We start from the raw sequence: 25144 nt of genomic DNA on the forward strand, positions 1-25144 counted from the left end.
ATTCAGCAGCTTATACCTTGACTGTTCCCCCACCCCCCAAATACAATACATTGCTTTTACAGATTTCCTTGCCAATTCTAGGTGCAAGAAAGAATCTGGAAGATGTCTACAGGATGCCAGAGGTTGGGAATTTGGGGGAAATTCCCATGATTCATGGTGACCACAGGTCTGCGTTTTTGTAATCACCATGTGTGGTCACTATACACCACAGTCCTTACTAGATCACTTCCCCCATCTCTCTGTCAATAGATGCTAAGTTCAGAAATTCCTATGTCCTTCCTGATGCTCTACCACCAACATATTAGGATTATAAGGGCCTTTATGAAGATTCTAGCCCAAATGTCTACTGTCATTTTACAAATAGAGAAAACAAAGCCTAGAGAAGAGGTGTGACTTGTCCAAGGTCACAAAGTATGTTAGTGAGAGCCAGTAATAAAACCTGTATCTTCTCACTCGCAGACCAGATGCTGTCCCGTCATGCACAATGCCAGACAGATATCACACACAGTTTACTTGTGAGCAAGAGGACAATAAGGGGAACAGAGGCAGGAAGATGAGTGGCACCAGTAGATTCCAGTGTAAGGGAGAAAACTCAGGAAGAATAAGACACGTGTAACCTAAAGTCAATGCTTGAACCTGTCAGTCAAAACCAAGAGTGGGGGGTAACAAGGAAAGAAGTGGGTGGCCTGTGTTCGATTCCCACTTCCCTTATTTAGCTGAGCCAGATCAATACTGAGGTGGTAAACATTGATACAGCTATTATAGTTGCTTGTCCTCAAAATATTTCCATACTTCTTGGTAAACAGTTACTCCGACAAGCTCTTCAAGTGTCCTCTCCACTACAGTTATCCCATCCCTGCCCAGACTTGACCATGATTCAAAAACCCCAAGAGCCTGCTCCAGGGCTACATCAGACATGTATTCTGATTGGTCAGTATCTGTGCAAGCATTTGTTCAATATTTTAAGCTGTAAAATATTTTCAGATTCATAGTCATTTCTCAATACCTTATATACATGTTAAATATTTTGACCATCAGGCAGTATCTGTTAAGTATATTTTATATTTACTTATTATTATTGCATACTTATATAACATCGGGTTCTTCTTTGTCAAATGGAGATAAGCACCCCTATTCATCTCATAGAACAGTCATAAAGCTCAAGGAGAGACTTTGTTGGGAAGTGCCTTGGAAACTGTAAAGGTCTACGGCAATGTGTCATTGTAAACTACTTCTGTTTGCTAATGAAAGTGCAAGCTGAGCTTAGAAGCAAATGCCCTCCGAGATGCATGGCAACAGTTGCAGAGGAAGACACATGGTGTTCTGGGTGACCGCCCTCCACCCTGGTCTAACCTTGCTGGGCAGTGGCCTCACTCCCCCTACGCAACCCCTATCCTCAAACCTCTGGTGGTCTTGAGGGTTGGCCAGAAAACAACTCCACATACCTGCTCGGTGGGTCGTCGTGGCCCCCAGAAGGTGGCGGTTACTTTCTTCCTCCTCATCAGATTCGCTACAGCTCTTGTCCTCAATGAAGCCAGAGCTGGTGGAACTTCCTGTGCTAGCCACGCTCTCCAGACGCCGCTTGATCAGCTGGGAGGACTTGCAGTCAGAATCATGAAAGGTCTTCATCTTTTTATCCATACCGAGCAGGACCTGAGAGTTCAAATAGATCCTCAGAGCTGGAAGAGACTTACACATGATCCGGTCCATCCTACCCCAGGTTTCTATCGGGGAAACTGAGGCTTAAGACAGGTGGAAGGGAATCAATCACTCAAAGACAGGCTGGAAGAAAGCTGAGAGTCTGACTCTTAGCCTAGGGCTCTATTCCCTATGCCGTGATGTCACTAGACTCATGCCCGGTGAGGGGCAACATCCCAGATCTGGCTGTCGAAGGGGTTTCCTTGGCCCGTAAGTCAGCAGGCCTCCGCAGGGCCAGGAGAACCGGTGACATGTGGTCCTCCAAAGGGTGTCTGAGCTCTGTGCTTAGAAATTGAGCGTGTATCATACAAAGGAGACACCCTGTATTTTTAACTACCATTACTCCCTTTATCTTTGCTAAAATTAGAGTAGAGGGAGAACTTGGGGTTGGAATTAACAAATTGCTGGTTCAGAAAACCAAGTCAGATGACACCCTGGGTCCTGGAGACTCTTTCCCGAATTCATTTAAAAAAAAATCACATATTTTTTTTTAAACAAAGCAGTGACTGACACAGTGCTTTGCAGTACTTTGGGAAACAGAGACATCTAAGCTACCTCTTCCCAGAGAGATAAGCACAGGGGCAGCGTGTCCACCTACAGAGAGCAGGAAAAAGTGAGAAGAGAATATTAAGACTTCAGTGATATATGCCCCTGCCCATTTCCTCAGGGCTGGAAATGATCCAAATGAAAGGACCTTAGAATCGTACACTTGAAACCTATATACCTTATTAACCAACGTCACACCAATATATTCCATTTTTTAAAAGTTCTTTTCCCCAGAGCTTCAGGGGATGTCAGAAAGCTAAGTTGACGGCTATAGAAGAATAAAGGCATGATGGGAACGGGGTAGCGAAGTACTCTGCACCTCTGATTATAAACTGAGGGAGACACTAACCAACCACATAATTTCAGCCCGTGCCCGGAGCATGCTGAGTTTTCTAAGAGAAACTTTAGAGGTCATCGAGTTCAAGGCTGTATTTGCTGTAGAAATGTATACCCTACACCCCCTGACCAGCAGTTCTTTGGCCTCTGTTATCCACTCTTCTCTCCCTTTTTATCACCAGAAAATATTCAGATAGTAGGAAAAAATGAAGATAAAGTGTGGGAATCAGTTGGGGAAACCTACCTTGGAAGCAATAAAATCTCCTCTCTTCCCTCTCAGAAAGTCGGCCAGATTTCCATATTTGCAGAATTCTACAATGACCATCAAAGGACCTGCCCAAAGTAATGTCCACAGTCATCTTTCCAGAAATGATGGCGATCGGCTTGTTGCGCTAGCCTTGTCCCGGTAATCTGTTGACCAGAGATCTCCTAAAATCTCACATAGCATTTCTCTAGCTACGAACCGGTTGACTGACTATTTGTGCAGAATGCAATGGTGATTGATCCCAGAAACAGCTGACTGGCTGAGAGTTGGGTGAGGGAAGATTTGGCAGAAGGGGGAAATGAAGGCCATAAAACCACAATGCACTTTACTGTGGTGTTCCCTGGGCTGGCTAACGTGAAGGATACAGGAATGAGGAGGACAGGGCCCCCTGACCACAGGCAGCTAACAGTTGCAATGATGGAGGCAAAGGAGTACCCAGCTGGCTGCATCTTTAATCCATTTACTAACCCGGGCTCCTGTCTGCACCTTCCTCACCGCTGCCCTACCCCCACCACCAACAGCTTGCTAAAATGCATCTCTCAATGGTCATTCTGTCACTCCACAGCTTAAGTCTCTCTGCAGGTTTCCCACAGCCTACATTTCTCTGTGCTTGCCAACACCACAAATTGTATGTGGCCTGAAGGACTGTTTTGTTTACGTGTGTAGTTTCCCTGCACCATGCTGCCAATACACCCTCCAAGCCCCGTGCTTTGTGCCTCACATAAAATCAGAAGGGGCTCAGAAAATGTTGTTTAAAATAAAGTTAAATGAAAGAGACAACTTCTGAATAGCACTGCAATACAGAAACAACCAAAGGGCTTTCAGTGTAGTTGAGAGAATGACTTCAAATCTGTAAATACACGGGGGTTGTAGAATTGCTATTGGCTAGACAGGTGAAACCCGGCCTCGGGCTATGGTGCTAACCCAAGAAGGTGAAAGCTAAGATGGGTAACCGAAGCAGGCGATGGACACCCTTCCCTGAATATGTTGGCACAGTTCCTTAGCACCCAAATGTTTTCTCCTCAACTAATGTGTCCGAGATTCCACAGGATGTTCGAGCTGGCAAGAATTTGAGAGATACACCCAATCCCCTTATATATTGCACAGTACTTCCTAGAACAGGGGTCACACAACATGGGCTCTGGAGGTTCTGTGCATTGCAGGGAGTCTCTAAGTTAGAGGAAGCTCACATGCGTACATCAAGACCGGTCTAAACAGGGCTCAGCTTGCCTTTGAGAGCTCTGACCCCTAGAAGGTACTTCTGGCCAGGTATGGAAGACTCCTTACCTCCGGGTTTGGTGCAGGCACCCAGCAAGTTAACCACATTGAGGTGGTGACCAATGTGAATGAGGATCTTCAATTCTGACATCAAAGCCTTGAACTCACTGGAAGTTGCACAATCTGTTTGAAATAAACACAGTAATACACAAAAGAATTGTTTCTCCTGGGAGAGGTTGCAGGAGCACAGGAGATCCTGTTTAATGCTAAAGAACACTGGCAGAAAGGTCCATAACATACTGATTCGTTTCTGTGCTTTCCAAACAATATCCTAAATGGGAGAGTAATATCTCCACACGCCCTAGCCAGCCTGCACGCTGAGATTTGTGTCGTAACATCCTTAACTACTTTTCTACCTTCTCATTTTGAAAAGGACATCCTTCAGTAGCTACTTCTTTTGTGATAAACTTTGTCTGCATTACTGTCCTAGAAGAGGTGATTGGTGAATTGGCGAGGTCGGATTTAAGTCTTTTTTGTGTGGAGTCAGGAGCATGGACTGGGTGGTATTGGGATGTTTAAACATACGCGGGTTTATCTATTCAACGCTGAAACCACGCTACAGTTTTCTGTAGCCTGACCAGTGCAGAATCCAGTTGCAATTCATGGCAAGAATATTCTGTAACATCCCTTCTACTGCTGCAGTGGAAGACCATGTAGGAAAACGGGTGGTCAAATACCACTATTGACTCATATCGGTCTTACCAAAACTAAAGACCTTGAGTCTTCAGTTTAGTATTTATGTGGTTGAACACAAAAGAAGAACAAATAGACCGGCACATAAGGTTCCATGATGATTGGCTTGTGTCCATGGCTGCAGTTTCCATGGGAAACATGGGCCAAATGAGGGTGGAAGTTACTTGTAGTTACCTCCCTCCATGACTTTAACTGATTTCTTCAACAACCCAGTTTCTACCTGATCCCAAGCGTCCTTGCAGATATTTTCCAGTGGCCTCCAAAGAATATAAACATTACCTTTCAGCATTTTCACTGCTACTGTTTTGCAAGTTGAAGCTCTGTCGATGCCAAAGGCACAGGCCTCCACCACTTTACCAAAGGCACCGTGACCAAGGATTTTGCCTGCAGAAATGAGAAGTGAAAATGAGTAGGAGCCACTGAAAGACCCCAGAGAAAAAATGAAAAGTTGTCTGCTTGCAAGCAATGGGCACCATGACTGCTGAGTCAGAATTCTCAGGGTGGGGTGGGGCCCTTTCTGGACCACCCCCTGCAAAACATCAATGGAGGGAATGAGGAAAAAGGAAAAAGGACTCATGGACCCAGACAGCAGTGTGGTGATTGCTGGGGGGGAGGGGGCATAAAGGGACTAAATGGTAATGGGAAAAATACAATAAACATTAAATTAAAAAAATGAAAATTTTAAACAATTAAATAAAACAATGTTTTACTCCACATTTCTTCAACTTGCCCTATTATTCTTCATAACACTATGGTTAGATAACGTTATGCTGGAATATCTACTATGAATTCTCCCAATAGAATATAAGCTCCATGAGGTCTGTCTTGCTCATTGCTATCTCCCTATCCCCTGGACGGATGTCCAGTATATCATAGATGACCAACAAATACGGGTGGAATAAGTGAGTAGAGGGCTACCCCACGCCAGCAACGGAAAGAACCATGTGGGGTGGAGCAGATTTATGGTGGCCTGTAGATGAAGGCCAGTTCGTCAGGTGAAGGTGGGAGCACACCTGCTAATAAGATGTAAGTCGAGACTTCTGGCCATCTACTTCATTAGGAAGCACATTAACTACTGGAATACTGGATATATCTCTGTGGGCATTCATTATATTTTCTTTGTGTAAAGGACTCGGCCTCTCCAGTCAACTTCTTTCAGGGAGACTCCATTGTTAACCAATACCTTCCATTTATGAAGTGTTTAAAATTTGTAAAACACATTCCCAAATATTACCACACTACAACCTCAAAGCAGGGACAGAATATAAACAAAACAGCACAGCTACAATTCCTAATATTCTCTTTTAAGAATGAAAGAAAGCTCAGAAAAGTTAAGCGGCACGTGTTGCACAAGGTGACTAGATTAGTACTTCTAAAACACGGGAGGCAAACACCAGGCCCGCAGGCCAAATCCCGCCCGGCACCTTGTTTCTACCCAGCGGCAGCGCCGAGCTGTCATTTAACAGTTAAGGAATTGTTACATGTATACAGTCCTAAAGTTACATTTGGCCCTTTGAAGGCCACTATGAGGCTGGTGTGGCCCCCGGTGAAAATAAGTCTGACACCCCTGGTCTAAAACCTCCCAGTCTCACGCTGGGCGTGCAATGCCACTCTGCTCCCCTAACTTATGGCTTCTGCTCTCATCGGTCTCATCTTGAAACGCATCCCACTTTATTTAGGTTTAAGCGCATCCTGCATTTCAAGTCATTGTCTTTTCTTGGGCCTTTTACTCAGTGATTTGTGACACTCCGGGGAAAGAGAAGTGGAAAGGATGATATAATAGAGGTTTCTTCTTACCTAACTGCAGCCGTTCCCTAGGGAATTCCCACTTGGTGGCATCATAAGGAAGCCTATCACACTGTTCATCAAGGGGCATCTCTTCAGGATCCATGATGATGGACAGGTAGCCTGTTTTGATTTCCGACACGTTGGGCTGCACAAAAGAAAAGTAAAAAGCATGTCACTGTGTTTTCTTAATCTCCCGAAGATGAATAAGGCCTCCAGATTTTCCCATTTGATATTTTAAGTTGGTTCATAAAGTCCAAAACACATCACGAGCATACATATAAAAAAAGAACACCCCATGAAGACATGAAAACAGATATAAACTAGAAGAATAGTTAAAACAAGCATAGTAAATTAATCCCCCTATTATAAAGAACTACTAAAAATCAATAATAAAAACAGAGAGCACCCAAAATGGTAAAGTAGCCAATTCTGGGGTTATGTTCTCCCCCACAAATCAACTAATAAGGGGGAAAAATTGGTCAGACTTAACCTTTGAATACCTTCTAGTAAAACCTTTTACCTCTAGTAAAAACTTACAACAATGGGGGCAAGACTCGGGTAAATAAGAACCAGCTGCTTTGTGTTAACGAGGCGCTGTGACAGTTAAACTTGCCTGCCTCTCACCCCTCACACCCCATGTTTCGGCAGCACCCAGGAACATGGTAGTAAGCACTCCTAGGGCATGTTGCTAGTGCCAGAGGGAACAATATGAACTTTGTTCCAAAAATATGGTGGTTGTGGGTCTCAAGTCAGGCAACTCCCTCAAACACAAGTACAAAAGCTTCTCTTGGTTTTATACAAACTGGAGCATATCCAGGGAAGGGTTAGCTTCTCAGGCAGCTTTATCCCAAAGCATTTATAGGCACAGGTATGGACCATAAGAGCCTGTGACAAGGGACAACACTTGGGCTGCTAGAAAGAAATCAATTACAAAAGAAGTCTATAAAGGAGAAATTGAGAAACCAAAAAAAAAAAAAAAGGTGTAAAACATAGAGAAAACAAATAGTAAAATGGCAGAAGTGATTTCATAGCAGTAATTTCCTTAAGTATAAATGGATTAAACTTTCCAAGTATAAGCAGACATGGGTCTGGCAGGAATCCTTCACTGAGGGGCCACTGGGAATCCTCACTGGAGGACTCACCCTCCTGACCTGCAAACACCCCAATGCCCTAGCATTAAACCCACACCTCCACCCACACTGCAGCCAGCTCCTTATGCATTTTCCCAAATGCAGTGACAAAAGCAAGCTCCTGCAGACAGGAAATGTGTGCTGAAAACAGGCTAGGGCCTGTGGGCAAAGGAGAAACCACAATCTAGCTGGAGAGCCACCTTCAGGAAAAAAAGTTTTCCAGAAGCCAGACTGGTAGATGGTAAGATCAGAAAACATACAAGCTTAGCAATTCTGTCTTAAAGGGAGAAAGAAGCATGAGACAGGTATATTTTTATAACACCACGAAAGCCCCAGATACAAGCAGAACAGCATCTCCTAAACCCTACAGGCCAGAAGAGAGGGAAACAATATATTTAAAGTGTTAAAAGAAGGTAGAGGGGAGAGTAATGGGGGGGGAGGGGAAGTGGGAACAACTATAATTGAACAACAATAAAATAAAAGAAATAAAACTTTGCCAGCCAAGAATACTCGACCTGGAAACATTAACCTTCAGAAATGAAGAAGAAATAAAATTTCCCAGACAAATAAAAGCTGAGAAAGTTCATCACCAGTACACTTATCTTGTAAAAAAAAAATGTTAAAAGGAGCTCTTTGAGATGAAATAAAAAGACACTAATTAGTTCATCAAAACATATAAAAATATACAACAAACTGGTCAAGGTAATTACACAGAAAGTTTTAGAAAGGTTTTACTCTGTTAATCAGTTAACTACAGCATCAATGTTCAAGAACGAGAATACTAAACATACCAAAACTAGTATAATTTGTTAACACCATATAAGAAGAGCTAAATTATACCTAACACTTCAAAAGAAGGAAATAAAAGGGTAGTTTTGTGTGCAGTCAAAATTAAGTGGCTATCAGTTAAGTATGGACTGTTATATATCCATCAGATATTTCAAGGAAGCCTCACGGTAACTACAAAATCAAAGTACATAGAAGGAGACACACAAAATATAAAGAGAAAGGAACCAGAGCATATCACAATGGGAAATCACCAATTCACAAAGGTAGAAAGAGATGGAAAAAGAAACAATGGAACTACAAAATAACCAGAAAGCAACGAATAAGATGGCATTAGGAAGTCCTTACATATAAATCATCACTCTAAATGTAAATGGATTTAATTTACAATTGCTACTGGAAATATCAGGGGATCACTTTGTAAAGCCCAATATGATAGTCTAAGCACTATGCTATACACCTGACACTAATACAAAATCATATTGAATGTAAACTTCATTTTAAAAATTATACAAATAAATAAGTCAGTCAAGGAAAAATCAAAACAGTGGCTGGAATGGCTTTAAAAAATCGGACATAACTATATGCTACCTACAAGAGACTTAACTGCAGCTTGAAGAACACACATGTTCAAGTGAATAAATGGAAAAGCATATTTCATGCAACTGGAAACAAAAAAATTGAGCGTGGTATACTTATAGCAGACAAAATAGGGTTTAAGCCCAAAAATAATAACAATATTACAGGACAGGGGACCTAGGGCCAGGTGCAGTGTGTGGGTTCCTGACGTCGTGTACGAGAGATTTCTCAACACGAGTCCACGTGACCATGAGGACACATTTATGAAAGCTGGGGACAGTGACACAAGGAAGGGCTTAGCACAGAGGAAAAAACTGGAGAGTCCTGGCTAGATTGCTTTAGCCCACAGGGAAGTCAGAAAGCGGGGCCTTGGGGACAGGTTTGGGGGATTAACCTGGGACTAGCTGCTGCCGCCCAATGTACTCCTGTTGCAAGTCTCCGGGTCCCTTAGAGTTTTGGAGACGCGTGCCTGTTGGGGAGGGAGAGACGTAGGAAGACGAGAAAGGGAATGGCACGGGCTGCTCCCCAGAGGGACAGTGTGTGCACTGGGTCCTTTGTCTTGAGGCTTTTATCTCTCTCTTGCAGGCGGGAACCTTAGGGGAGGTCTCAGGGGAGGGTTTCAGCAGAATATTCATCAGTTCTCCAGGTGCGCCCTTTTAGGGTCATGGTCTCCACTGATTGGTCAGTGACCGGGCAGGGGGGCCTTAGTTATTATAGCTGGTCCTTATGTCACCCCCTGATTCTGTTGCTTTTTCTGGGCCTGGAGCCGAAATATAACTGAAGCCTAGATGTCATCTCTAGGGAGGTGACCTTCTGTACGTGGCTATAAATTGCTCAGCCAGTTTGCTCAGCTCTCAGTTTCCCCATTGTACTTGCCAGGGAATTTTCCCAGCTTCTTACTATCTTGCCTCAACAAGAGCAAAAGAACATTATTATATAATAATAACAGGATTATTCCATCAAAAAGATTAAACAATGATAAACATCTACATACCCAAAATCAGGACACCTGATATATTAAGCAAATACCAATAGTCCTGAAGGGAGAAATAGACAACTAAATCATAATGCTTAGGATATAAATACCCCCTATTTCAACAAATACCCCCTAAACCACAAAGAAAGTCAATAAAAAAGGTTAGACTTGACCCATATAAGACTAAATGGAACTAACAGTCATAAGAGAACATTTCAGAGGTTCCAGTTCAAGTTGTCAACGTGGAAAAACCCTGAAATCACCTCCCTGCATAAGCTTCATATAAACCAATTTCCTCCGGACAAAACATAAATTAATTAATCAAAGCCTAGCTGGGTAACTCTTACTCATCAGGAGAATGAGAAAAAAAACCAAACATCAAAGTGGGTAGAAGAGGATGAGACAAAACCTCACCCCTAGCAAAGTGACCCACAATTAGAAGGGAACTCAAAACCCCGAGCTGCTCCCTGAGAAGCTAACAGTTTACAACCCCACATTGGGCATCCCAGCTACTTAGATCTGCACCTTGGAGGCAAGATCCCAAGACTTCTAGCTTTGAAAGCCAGCGAGGCTTGTGTCCCTCAGACCCCAGAGGCTATAGCAAACTGATAAATACTTCTTCAATAGCTCCAAGGCTCCCACCCACCTACCTAAGGGACTCTCGCACAGAGGCGGCTGATTTACAAAGCACCCAGACATTCTGTGAATAAAGCTTATCTTTAAAAACCTGCCTAGGGGGACATACATTTAATTTAACATACCAATAGGGGCCTGCTTGAAATGCCTTTGAGGGATGGAGGCCGCCTAGCTCCATCCAATGAAAGCCATCTTTGTGCTCTCCCTCTGCCTCACACCAGCTCAGCGGTATCTCCCAGAAAGCAGTTTGTAACCTTATTTGGCACCCTGATTTTTGAGACTGCTTTCAGGGGACAACTCTCCCTTGCCTGGGTCTGGTGGCTAGCAGGGTTTACACTCACGGCTCACACAGAACTGTAACCAATGAAGAAAGAGTTCTTAACAGGCTACCTGCCCCCAACACAGCAAGAGACAATACAATAGTACAAGGAGCCCAGTCTTTCTGTGAAAGAGGCCTATCAGCTACTCTTTATAGCTGTGGCCTGAAAGGCAGGCTTCTTATTAGCACACCATTTTTTTTTATTGCTGTTCAAGTAGTTATCTCCATTTTCTCCCTTCCACCTGCCCGCGCCCCACTCATCCCCTCCTCCCACCCTGGCACACAACTGATGCTTGACTGTTAAGCTTTCCAGAAAGCTCAAAGACCAGCTACTCTTATCATGGTGTCCTTTAGCCATGTTCCAGAACAGCAGTAGCTTTGGGAGGAAAATTTATACATATATCTAGTGCCCCAGTTTTTACATCTGCTATCCTGATTTTAGTAGCTGTCACCCATAGGAGGCCCTGTGACCACTGGGCTGTGGTGGCCAGCAGGGCTTGCTTTCCTGGATCCAACCAGACTGCAACAAGTGGAGAGGCAGCGCTTGGCCATCTACTACCCCAGGGCATTGCAAAGACGGCTGACTGAAAACACACCCCAAGCCTGTCTGTCAGAGTTGCCTGTGTGCTTATCCTGGAGCTTTGGCCTGGGAGATGCGTTTCTGGTTTGGCACTCATCTAGAGGCCGACCGAGATAGCTGGCTCAATGAGTTCACTTCATTTGTAGGCTATCCGATCAATACACAAACATCGTTCTTTTATGCAGTAAAAACCAAGAAAGAGAAATTAATGTAACATTCCATTTATGAGTCCATCAAGAAGAATAAGACACCTAGGAATAACTAGTGATGGACATGGAAGGCCTACACACTGAAAACTGTGACATTAATGAAAGAAACTAAAGAAGAAACAAATATGAAAAGACATGCCATATTTATGGGTTGTAAATTTAATATTTTTAAATGCCGATATTAAAGCAATGTGCACATTCAATGCAATCACTTCCAAGTTTCTAATTGCATTTTTCAAAACATACAGCAAAAAATCCTAAAATTGGGAGTTCCGGCCAAGATGGAGGCGTAGGTAGAAACCCTTAGCTTCCTTGCACGAGAAAAGAAAGATAACAACCAATCTAAAACCAATAAACAACCAGAACTGCCAGAAAATCAAACTGCATGGAACTCCAACAAACAAGGAGGTAAAGAAACATTCACCAGACCTGTAGGGGAGACGGGAAGTCAGGGAGACGGGCAGGGCAACCGGGAGGGTGGAGAGGACCCTGCGCAGCAAGGAGGAGAATCACGTGAGCCAGGTGGGGCTGGCTGAATGGGAAACTAAAGACTCAAGCTAGCAGTAAATTACCCCCAGGGGTTGCCATGGTGATAGAAACTCCCAGTCTTACAAGACAGAGTTCCTTGGAAAATGGGGCTAGAGAGGAGCAAGCAAGCTTATTGTTCCCTCTGACCCCTCCCCCCACAGACAGCGCTCTAATGCAGCAAAGAGGGTTGCCCCACCCGGGTGAATACCTAAGGCCCTGTCCCACTAAAACATAACAAGTATGCCGAGACAAAGAAATATGGCCCAAATGAAAGAAATAGATCAATACTTCAGAAAAAGAGCTAAGCAACAAGCAGATAGCCAACCTATCTGATGCAGAGTTTAAAACGCTGGTAATCAGGATGCTCACAGAACTGATTGAGCTCGGTTGCAAAATGAAGGCTGCCAAAGTGAAATAAAGGAAAATGTACAGGGAACCAACAGTGATGGGAAGGAAACTGGGACTCAAATCAATGATTTGGAACAAAAGGAAGAAATAAACATTCAACTGGAATTGAATGAAGAAACAAGAAGTCAAAAAAATGAGGACAAGCTTAGGAACCTCTGGGACAACTTTAAACGTTCCAACATCCAAATCACTGGGGTGCCAGAAGGAGAAAAACAAGAGCAAGAAGTTAAAAACTTATTTAAGTAAATAATGAAGGAAAACTTCCCCAATCTGGTGAAGGAAATAGACTTCTAGGAAGTCCAGGAAGCCCAGAGAGTCCCAAAGAAGTTGTACCCAAAGAGGAACACACCAAGGCACATCATCATTAAGTTACCCAAGATTAAAGACAAGGAGAGAATCTTCAAAGCAGCAAGAGAAAAAGAAAGAGTTACCTACAGAGGAGTTCCCATTAGACTGTCAGCTGATTTCTCAAAAGAAACCTTACAGGCAAGAAGGGGGTAGAAAGAAATATTCAAAGTCATGAAAGGCAAGGACCTACATCCTAGATGACTCTATCTGCAAAGCTATCACTTAAAATAGAAGGGCAGATAAAGTGCTTCCCAGACAAGGTCAAGTTAAAGGAGTTCATCATCACCAAGCCCTTATTATATGAAATGTTAAAGGGGCTTATCTAAGAAATAGAAGAAGATCAAAAACTATGATCAGTAAAATGACAACAAACTCACAACTATGAACAACTGAACCTAAAAAAAAAAAATGAAAACAAAAACTAAGCAAACATCTAGAACAGAAACATAATCAGAGAAATGGACATCACGTGGAGGGTTTTCAGTGGGGAAGGGGAGGGGAAGAATAAGGGAGGAAGGTACAGGGAAGAAGCATAATTGACAGGCACAAAATAGATGGGAAGAGGTAAAGAATGGTATAGGAAGCAGAGAAGTCAAAGAACTTATATGTACAACCCATGGACATAAACTAAGGTGGGGGAAAGCTGGAGGGTTGGGGGGGGTGCAAGGTGGAGGGGGAATAAGGGGGAAAAATTGGGAAAACTGTAATAGTATAATCAATAAAATATACTTAAAAAGCAATCCTAAAATTTGTGTGAAACTACAAAATAATCTGTGTAGCCAAAACAATCTTGAAACAGAGGAACAAAGCGGGAGGCAACACACTGTTGACTTCAAACTATATTACAAAGATATAGTAATAAAAACTGGTATTAAAATAAAAAGTCACATAGATCAGTGGAATAGAATGGAGATCCCAGAAATTAACCCACACATATATGGTCAGTTAATTTATGACAAAGAAGCCAAGAATATACAATGGAGAAAGTCCAGTCTCTTCAGTAAATTGTGTTGGGAAAACTGTACTGCCACATGCAAAAGAATGAAAATGCACCATTAGGAAGAAGATATAGTGGGGATAAATAGTGATGAAAAAATAATAAGAAAAAATGAAAATGCACCACTATAGGGAGTGATTTCAGCATCATGGTGGACTGAGACGTTCTCTTTGCCTCTCTCCTGTAATCTACAACTAGTGAGACCTCTATAATTTAACAAAGATTCCTCTGCGGGACACTAGAGCCACTGAAAATCTTCACTTGTACATCTGAAGGTGTGCGGACTTGAAGGCCTAGGGAAAGTAAAACTGAGGGAATAGCAGATATAATAGCCACTGCCAAATCCCCTGGTCACGGAAGCTAGAAAGCATAGTAGAAGACGTGGATACAGGGCCCACAACTGTAGCTTCTCCACAAGGGCCGTGGAAAAGAAAAAGAACAGCAGAAGCAGCATTGCTGCCTCTGAATATAGCTTCCCTCCTAGATGTGGTAGTGAGACAGCTCTGGAGAGCTTCTTAGCAGCAGCGCAGATGGCACATGTGACACTGGCCTCTCAGCCACAATGGTGCCAGCGGCCATAGGGTACAGGACAGTAGCAGCACTAGGTCTTGCAAACCTGGTCCCCCTACCTGCCTCACCCCCAAGACACAGCAGCATTGCCCAAGAGCCAAACAACTCCAGACACAGTGAAGGCACACACCATCACTGCGACCCTGTTAATGACATCCATATCTGCAGTGACACCCTTGACTGCAATGACACTGGCAGCAGCAAGGCACCAAAGATCCGGAGGCACAAGGAGCAACAAAGACAGCACCGGGAACACTTCTGGTAGAGACAATAGAAGGTGGAAAATGCTGGATTTCAAACATAACAGGTCAGCTCACCTAAAAGAAACAAAACTTACACTATACTGCCACCTACTGGAAAATAAAAGAAAGACCTCTACCAACTTGTTGAATTGTTAAAATTAAACAAAGCAGCGCCAAAATAAGAAAGGTTACTGCTATCTCACATCTGCTGGCAGAGTATCAGCTCATCAAGCACCATAAATAATCATGGTAACACAGTATCACAAAAATGACAGTAGTCCAGAAACCCAAATTAAAATCAAGAAAATTGTGATATAAATGAAAGAGCTTTCAAAATACTTGTCATCGCGAAACTCAGCAAGATACAAGAAAACTCAGAAAAGCAGTTCAATGAGCTTTGGAATAAAACTAATTAACATAAGGAGCATTTTACCAAAGAGACTGAAACTCTAAAACAACACCAAACATTCTGGAAAATGAGATGAAAATAAAAGGAGAAAAGGCACACAACTGTAATTGAATAACAAAAATAATTTTAAAAAAAGAACATTGTAACAATAGCCAGAGGAGAGTGGGGAGGGGATAGTGGAGAGAGGGGTCTATAGGAGCTACTATAAAGGACACAAGGACAAAATCAAGGGGGAGGGTAGAGGTGGGGGAGGGAGGTGGGTTTGGCTGGGGTGGGGTGGAGGGATAGGGAGAAAATGCAGACAATTGTAACTGAATAAAAATAAATTAATTAATTTAAAAAAAGAAAATAACAAAATCAAGCAAATGAGATGAAAACTGCATTAGAAAGTATTGCAAATACAGCAGACTGTATGGAAGGGACAATTAGTGAGCTCAAAGTAGAAATCTAGAAATTATTTATGACAAAAGGGAGAGAGAAGTAATTTTTTTAAAAGAAAGAACTCCAAACAACCACAGTATGAAAGTAGAAATCAACTATAAGAGAAAATCTGGAAAAATTACAAATATGTAGAGATTAAATAACATGCTACTGAAAAACTATTGGGACAAGAAAGAAATAAAAGGAGGAGTCAAAAATACATAGGAACAAATGAAAACAAAAATAGGACACACCAGCATCTTTGGAATGCAGCAAAAGAGTTGCCATGAGGGAAGTTTATAACAGTATGGGCCGAACTCAAGAAACAATATAAATCTTACACAAACAGTCTGAACTTACACTCTACAGAACTGAAGAAAACGAAGCCTACTGTCAGAAGAAAACAGGAAATAATAATAAAAATCAGAGCAGAAGTAAATAAAGCGATGACTAAAAAGACAAAAAGATTAATGAAAACAACAGCTGGTTCTTCAAAAACATAAAGAAAATTGACAATCTTTTTAAAAAAGATTCTATTTATTTATTTTTAGAGAAGGGAAGGGAAGGAAAAAGAGAGGGAGAGAAACATCAATGTGTGGTTGCCACTTGAGCACCCCCTACTGGAGACCTGGCCTGCAACCCAGGCATGTGCCCTGAACTGAGAATCGAACTGGTGACCCTTTGGTTTACAGTCCAGCACTCAATCCACTGAGCTACACCAGCCAGGGCAAAAGTTGACAATTTTTAGCTCAACTTAATAAGAATAAAAAGATTCAAATAAATAACATCATAAACAAAAGAGTAAAAGTCACAATGAATATCACAGAAATACAAAGGATCATAAGAGAATACTATAAAGGGCTATGCACCGTAAAATTGCACAACCTAGGAAAAAATAAAATTTTAAATCATACAACCTTCCTATACTGAATCATGAAGAAACAAAAAAATCGGATTTGATGGAACACTATTAAGGAAATTGAAACAATAATCAAAGACAACCCTCCAAAAAATCCTCCAGGACCACACAGCTTCACCAATGAATTCTATCAAGCATTCAAAGAATATTTAATACCTTCTTTTCAATAGCTTTAAAAAATAAAGAAGAATAAATTTTAAAAAATTACCTCAAAGCAAACATTACCCTGATATCAAACCTAGACAAGGAGCATACACCACACACACACACCACACACACACACATACACACCACACACACACTACAGGCCAACATCTCTGATGAACATATATGTAAAAATCCTCAACAAGAGATTAGTAAACTGAATTCAACAATAATTTAAAAGATTATACACCATGTTCAATGGGTTTTTAAAAAGATTTTATTTATTTATATTTTTACAGAGAGGGGAAGGGAGGGAGGAAGAGAGGGAGAGAAGCATCAATGTGCAAGAGAAACATCAATCGGTTGCCTCTCACACACCCCCAAACTGGGGACCTGGCCCACAACCCAAGCATATGCTCTGAATGGGAATTGGACTAGTGACCTTTTGGTTTGCCAGATGATGCCCAACCCACTGAGCCACACCAGTCAGGGGCATATTCAATGGGTTTTATTCCAGGGATGCAAGAATGGTTCAACATCCACAAATTAATTAACATGATATACAACGTTAACAAAATGGAGAGTGGAAATGTTATGATTATCTCAATAGGTGCAACAAAAGCATTTGGCAAGATTCAACATCTATTTATAATAAAAATTGTCAATAAAATGTGTAAGGAAAGAAAGTACTTTAGCATAATAAATGCAATATATGACAACTAAGTCATAATCAATGGTGCAAAACTGAATGCTTTTCCTATAAGATTGAAACAAAGGATGCTTACTCCAGTCACATTTATTCAACCTAATATTGGAAGTCCTAGCCATAACAATTAAGCAAGAAAAAGTTATAGAAATCATTCAAAAAGAAAAAAAGAAGTAAAACTATCAATATTTGTGGATGACATTATTTTATATATAAAAAACACTAAAGAATCCACCAAAACACTATTAGAAATAATAAATGAGTACGGTAAAGTTGTAGGATACAAATTGAATATACAGAAATCTGTTGCATTTCTATACACTAACAACAATGCAGAAGACAATCCCATTTACAATGGTAACAATAAGAATAAAACACCAAGAAATAAATTTAACCAAGGAGGTGAAAGAACTGTACACTGAAATTGTAAGACATTGTTGAATGAGAATTGAAGAAGACATGGAGGAAATGAAAAGGTAAGTCATGCTTATGGATTGAAAGAATTACTGTTAAATATTCACCTTACACAAACCACTGTACGGATTCAATGCAATCACTATGTACACACTGTCGTGCAGGCACCATGCGCTCATCAACTGCACCCCTGGAGCTCCTGCAATCCCTATCTAAATCCAAATGCAAATTTTTACAGAAATAGAACAAGAGATCCCCAAATTTGTGTGGAAACACCAAAGACCTCAAAAAGACAAAGCAATACTGAGAAACAAATCAGCAAAGCCAAAGGTATTACACTCCCTGATTTCAAACTATACTACAAAATACGGAAAGCTAAACAGTATAATATTGGCAGAAAATTGGACAAAGAGACCCATGGAACAAAATTAACAGCCCAGAAATAAACCTGCACATATATGGGCAACTAATATATGACAGAGGAGTCAAGAGCATACAATTGAGAGAGTAAAGTCTGCAATAAACCAGACAGCCACATTGAAAAGAATGAAACAAGCCCACTATCTTACATCATAAACAAAAAACAATACAAGATAGATTAAAGACTTCAAAGTAAGACCAGAAACCATAAAATACACTGAAGAAAACATAGGCAATAAAGCTCTCGGACATCATTCTTAATGCAGTTTTTGTGTATTTGATCACAGTGGCAAGGGAAACAAAAGCAAAAATAAACAGAACTCCATCAAACTAAATGGCTTCTGCGCAGCAAAAGAAATCATCAAGAAAATGAAAATGCAACCAACCAAATGGTGAAAGATATTTGCAAATGATAGTTTTTAAAAATCCTTACCCAAAGACATTTTTTTCATTGCTTTTTAGTGAGAGAGTAAGGGGGGTGGGGAGAGGGAGAGAAAGAGAGAGATTGAGAGAGAGAGAGAGAGAGAGAGAGAGAGAGAGAGAGAGAAACATCCACGTGAGAGAAACATGGATTGGTTGCCTTCCATATGCACCTTGATGAGTATAGAACTCACAACCTAGGTATGTGCCCTGACCAGGGATCGAACCTGTAACCTTTTGGTGTATGGGGTGATGCTCCAACCAACTGGCCAGGGCTGCAAATGATATTTTTGGTAAGGGGTTAATTTCCAAAAAATATAAAGAATTCATAAAACTCAACAACAACAAAAACACCCTAAATAACAAATGGGCAGAGGATCTGAATCAACATTTTTCCAAGAAGAAACACAGACGGCCAACAGGCACATTAAAAATGTTCAACATCACTAATTACTAGGGAAATGCGAATCAAAACCACACTGAGATATCACCTCACACCTGTCAAAATGGCTTTTATCACAGTGTTAACAAACATCAAGTTTTGGTGAGGATGTAGAGAAATAAGAACCATTATGCATTGTTGGTGAAACTGTAAATTGTTGCAGTAATTATGAAAACCACTATGCCAGTTTCTCAAAAAAAAACTAAACAACCATACAACCCATCAATTCCACTTCTGAACTTTTATGTGAAGAAAAAGAAGACACTAATTCAAAAAGATATCCGCCACCTTATGTTCAGGGCAGCATTGTTTATGCCAATATATAGAAGCAATCTGGGTGTCTACTGACAGGTGAATGGAGAAAGATTACATGTTTTTGCATATTTATATTCCATTATAATGTATAGATACACATTACAATGGAATAGAATTAATCCATTAAAAAGATTGAAATTTTACTTTGTGCACAACATGGAGAAACACAGAGGGTATTACACAAAGCGAAATAAATCAGACATGGAAGGACATATATTGCATAGTTTTACTTATATGTAGAATATTTTAAAAACCAACCAAACCAAACCAAAGAGAAATAGACTCATAGATACAGAGGAGTAACTGATGGTTGGCAGCGTGGAGGCAGCTGGGGAGTAGGTCAAAAGGATGAAGTGATGTAAGAGGTAGAAACATCTAGTTACCAAATAGATAAGTCATGGGAATGTAAAGTATGCTACGGGAAATACAGACATTCATATGATAATGACTTTGCACATGATGGGCACTAAACACTATGGTCAGCACATCATAAGGTACATACGTGTAGAATCACTGTGTTGTACACCTGAAAGTAATACACATTGTATGTTAACAATACTTTACCAATAAAATATAAACCGAAGCATATTAACAATAAATTAGCTAAATAATTAACTGATACAGAGGTAAATAGAAAAGACTCTTTTACTTTTTTACAATATGAACAACCACTCTATGCAAAATATATAACATTGTATTATAATATTTTTAGTCTATATAAATATAATACATATGACAACTATAGCATGAAGGACAGGTGTTAGTAAATATACTTTCATAGTACCAAGTTTTCTACATTTTCCTTTTTAAAATTTTTATGGAATTCACTGAGGCATTAGTTAATAAAATTATAGAGGAAGCAGCCCAAGTGCCCATCAGTAGATGAGGGGGTAAACCAACTGTGAGACACTGACACAATGGAATACTATTTGGCCTTAAAAAAGGAGAAAATTTTACCCTTTGCGACAGCATGGATGGACCTAGAGAATATTATGCTAAGTGAAATAAGCCAGTTAAAGAAACACAATCACCATTTGATCTCACTCACATGTGCACTCCAATGAACAGAATAAACTGAGGAACAAAACAAAACCAGAGGCATGGACACATGGAACAGGCTGACAGATCTCAGAGGGGAGAGGGGGTGAGGGGACTGGAAGAGATTAGGTAAAGAACATATATGCACGGATGCATGGTCCATGGACACAGACAACAATGCGGGGAAGGCTCGGGGTGGGGGGGCTGGGGTTTGGTGGAGGGGAGAAAACTGGGGGGAAATGGGGACATCTGTAATAGTGCTGACAATAAAAAATTATACAGGTTTCAAGCGTGCAATTCTATAACACATCATCTGTGCACTGTGGTGTGAAGTCTCTGTCCATCACCCTTGACCCCATGTTTACCATCAAGTTTCCTATATTTTACATGACATGGTACGATATTAACTTGAAGTAAACTGCATTGAGTTAAGCATGTTTATTGTAACCCCAAGAGCAACCACTAAAAAAAGAAAAATGCAAGAAAACATTGCTGAAGAGTCAATACATAAAATAAAATGGGATTATATAATAATATTAAACTGGAAAGAAGGTAGGAAATGAGGCCAGTAAGAGGGCAAGGAGTGCATAAGGAGATCAGCAATAATTTCAACAAAAACAGACAGAACAAAAATAAATTGTAAAATAATAGCCATAAATCCAGCCATATCAATAATTAAATTTTAATGAACCAAGCACTCTAATTAAAATTCAAAGAATTTAGAATGATTTAAAAAAGCAAAATCATTTACCAGCATGATATGTAAATATAAAGACTCAGATAGTTTGATGGTAAAAGGGTGGGAAAAGACGTACCATGCAAGTGGTAAACATAAGGTGGAGTGACTATACTAATATCGGATAAAGGGAACTTCAAGATAAAAAGCATTCCCAGAGCTACTGAATTAGACCAGGGCTAATTGAAGGTAAGTAAGGCACTCACCTTGGGCATAAAATTTAAGGATGCCAAAAAATCAGTGATCAAGATAAATAACATTTTATTGCAAAATTTTAAAAATCAAAATTAATATAAAAATAAGTAATAATAATTTTTCCTCTTGTCTCAGGTACCAATATGGCTCAGCCTGACATCGTTACTGATTCTGTCTTTAGAACGAAAAGAACATTCTCAATCTGATAAGAAAAAAAACTATAAGAAACCTTCAGCTAAGAGTATATTTAATGGTGAAATAATTAGTATTTTCCTGTTCATATCAGGAATAATGCAATAACTTTGACTAAACGTTGCATTGCATTGTTAGTCTTACTCAGTAGAAATAGAAATAGTAATAAAAATAAAAGAGAAATAAAAGATTTAGAAGGAAGCGGTAAAGCTGCTACTTTTCACAGATGGCAAAATAAACAGAGGAAATTCTAAGGAACTTAAAAAACAACTACTAGATAATATGTGAATGTAGCAAGTTTCTATGATATAATGGGTATATTTAAAATGATATTTTCATAACTAGCAGAAAACAAAAAGGAAATAAAATTCTACATTCAATCCTATTATTAATACAATAGCCCCCACAAACAAAAATAACTATAGACACTTTTAACAAAATATTTTACATTTTAGCCCTGGCTGGTGTGGCTCAGTGGATCGAGTGCCAGCCTGCAAACCAAAAGATAATTGGTTCAATTACCAGTCAGGGCACCTGCCTGGGTTGTGGGCCAGGTCCCCAGTAGGGGGCACACGAGAGGCAACCACACATTGATGTTTCTCTCCCTTTCTCCTTCCCTTCCCATCTCTCTAAAAGTAAATAAATAAAATCTTTAAAAAATATTAAAACTATTTTATATTTTATACTAAAAATGACAAAATGTTGGTGGATAAAATTAAAGAAAATATAATTGACAGGAGAGATATTACCTATTTATGGATCTAAAGACTCAATATTGTTGAAATGTCAATTCCTCCCAAGTTGATGTATAAATTCATAGAAATAATGAACAATCATAATTCTACGAGGTTTTTAAATTAAAACTTCAAAGCTTATTGAGAACAGGCTGACAGCTGTTGGGGGGATGCTGGGAGGAGTGGAGGGGTCGAGCAAAAAAGAGAAAAGAACTTATGGACATGGACAACAGTGTGGTGACTGCAGTGGTGGAGCGAGGGAGATGAAGGAGGGTCTGGGGGGATAAATGGAGATGGATGGAGACGTGACTTGGGGGGTGAGCACACAATACCGTGTACAGATGAGGTGTTGTGGAATTGTGCACCTGAACCCTGTACAATTTGGTTAACCAGTGTCACCCCAAAAACTTCAATAAAAAGGGAAAAAGACTTCTGTCACCCCAATAAATTTAATTTAAAAAGAATAACTTCTGAAACATCAGATACACCCCTAATAAATGGTAAGAATAAAAATATATGGTAAGTTAAAAAATAAAAGAAAGAAAGAAAGAGAGAGAGAGAGGGAGAGAGAAGAAAGACTATATAGAAACAGAGGCACAGATACATGGAACAGACTGACAGCTGTCAAAAGTGAGGGGGAGGGGTGCTGGATGAAACAAGGGGGAGGGATCAGCCAAGGAACATACACACATGACCCATGGACACAGACTGCAGTGTGGTCATGGCCAGATGGAAGGGGGGCAGGGGATGGGTAGAGGTGGGCAAAGGGGGGAATGGGGACATTTGTAATAGTATCAACAATAAAAATAGAGTTAAAATTTTTAAGTTACAAAATAAAATAAAATTATTCAAAGAAAACAGAAAAATGGAATCATGTGACTTTATGACTAGTTGGAAAGTCTTTTTGAAACCACCTCGTCTAGTGCTTTCAAAGTGTGGGTTATGGCTTAGCAGTTGGTTGAAACATGTAGAAGTTCACAGCCAGCATTTTGAAAAAGAAATGGAATGGAGGGAGCCAGGGAAGAGTAGGTGACTCTACCTCAAACTTCAGTGTGGAGACCAAATGGGAAATCATGGCCTTGAGCTACCTTTTCTGTGATCAAGGTGGACGTCACCCACCTAGAGTCCTCCTAAGATTAAAATGACCAACTTGAGTCTAAGACACAGCCTTTTGTTTCCAATCTCTATCTCCATCCTCGATGCATCCTTATGTGAAGATGCTGACAAAAGAGAAACGAAGGGATGTTCTAGGGAGGGAAGATGTGTTGTTTTATTACCTCTATTAATAAAGAAGAAAATCAGAAAGACGTAGAATGAGGGATCCCAGACTAAAGCTAATATCTAGGAGAACTTCAGTAAGATTCAGGAACTTCTGTCAACCTCCTCTAATTAACCAGCATTAATTTTGTCCCTCGTATTTCTTTTTAGCGATAACATTAAAACCCTTTAAATCCAAAGCTCTGGTTCTCGTGTTCAGTGTCAGCAAAGGAAGGTAAACCAGTAAGACGGGCCGACGCTGTAGCCAGCCTTAAGGGAAATCTGTGAAACAGTGTAAGATAGGCAGAGTCATTTGGGAATAAAAATATGAGTCCCTGAAGGCTGAGGAAAGTAAAGGATGAGTTACAGCTGGCCAGCTTAGGTCTGAGATATGTCCCCAGTGGCTTAACTGGCAGGAAATCTTGCAGCTCCATGACACCCCTGGAGTATCTACCACAGCTGTCCATTCGCTTGGCCTGCAAGACCTCTTGACGCGTTTTGTAAGCCAGGCCTAACCTTGTCTCCCTGCCAACTACCCGCAGCAGTACTCAGCGAGAGGGGATTTTGCCTACATTGACACTTTGATTTTTCTCTTAATAGTTTAACTTTTACAAAATGGAGTTTGTAACATTAAAAAATGTTTTTTCTAAAATAAGTTGCCTTGGAAACAAAAGTAAATAAAAGCCAATTTATCACTTAATAAGGCTTTAGTTGTGGCCATGATATGTTAATCCATACTGTATAAAAATATATAACATTAATAGATATAAAATTTATATAGCTATAGATGTGAATAATAAATGTCAACCCAAGTGATACATTATAATCCACTGAAAATGATTTTTGACAACATTAGGTATATTAACTTAAAATTGGAGATGGGCCCATCAATAGATGGGTGGATTAAAAAGTGGTGGTACATATATACACAATGGAATATTATTCAGCCATAAAAAATGAAACCTTATCATTTATGACAGCACGGATGGACCTAGAACGTATTATGCCAAATGAAATAAGCCAGAGAGAGAAAGACAAATACCACATGATTTCACATACACGAGGAATGTAAAGAACAAAATAATCGAACAAACAAAATTAAAATAGACTCAGACACAGAGAGCAAACTGGTGGTTGCCAGTAGAGGGGATGGTGGAGTAATGGGTGAAACAGGTGAAGGGATTGAGAAGTACGGATTGGTAGTTCCAGACTAGTCACGGGGATGTAAAGTACAGCATAGGGAACACAGTCAGTCATATCGTAATAGCTGTGTATAGTGTCGGGCAGGTACTGGAACTATCACAGGAATCACTTTGTAAAGTATATCATTTTCTAACCACTGTGCTGTACGTGTGAAATTAATATAAGATAACATGGAGTGTAAACTACAATTGAAAAAATAAAATTTAAAGATACTGAGATAGAATCTGAGTGGGCAGATATGTTCTCACATCAATTCCCAATGTTTTAG

The 25144-nt window shown here is 40.3% G+C and overlaps 1 protein-coding gene across 1 annotated transcript in view; it reads right to left on the reverse strand.

Moving 5' to 3' along the window:
* The window catches only part of LOC112300051 (vascular endothelial growth factor receptor kdr-like), a 161466-nt gene that overhangs the window by 24042 nt on the left and 112280 nt on the right, over positions 1–25144 (reverse strand). The window contains exons 17-21 of the mRNA XM_053917169.2: positions 6614–6749; positions 5096–5200; positions 4133–4246; positions 2825–2913; positions 1446–1653 (exon numbers count right to left, since the gene is read on the reverse strand). Coding sequence (XP_053773144.1) covers positions 1446–1653; positions 2825–2913; positions 4133–4246; positions 5096–5200; positions 6614–6749 — 652 coding nt within the window. The remainder of the gene's footprint in view (positions 1–1445; positions 1654–2824; positions 2914–4132; positions 4247–5095; positions 5201–6613; positions 6750–25144) is intronic.

Source organism: Desmodus rotundus, chromosome X (assembly GCF_022682495.2).
Source record: "Desmodus rotundus isolate HL8 chromosome X, HLdesRot8A.1, whole genome shotgun sequence".
Classification (NCBI taxonomy): domain Eukaryota; kingdom Metazoa; phylum Chordata; class Mammalia; order Chiroptera; family Phyllostomidae; genus Desmodus; species Desmodus rotundus.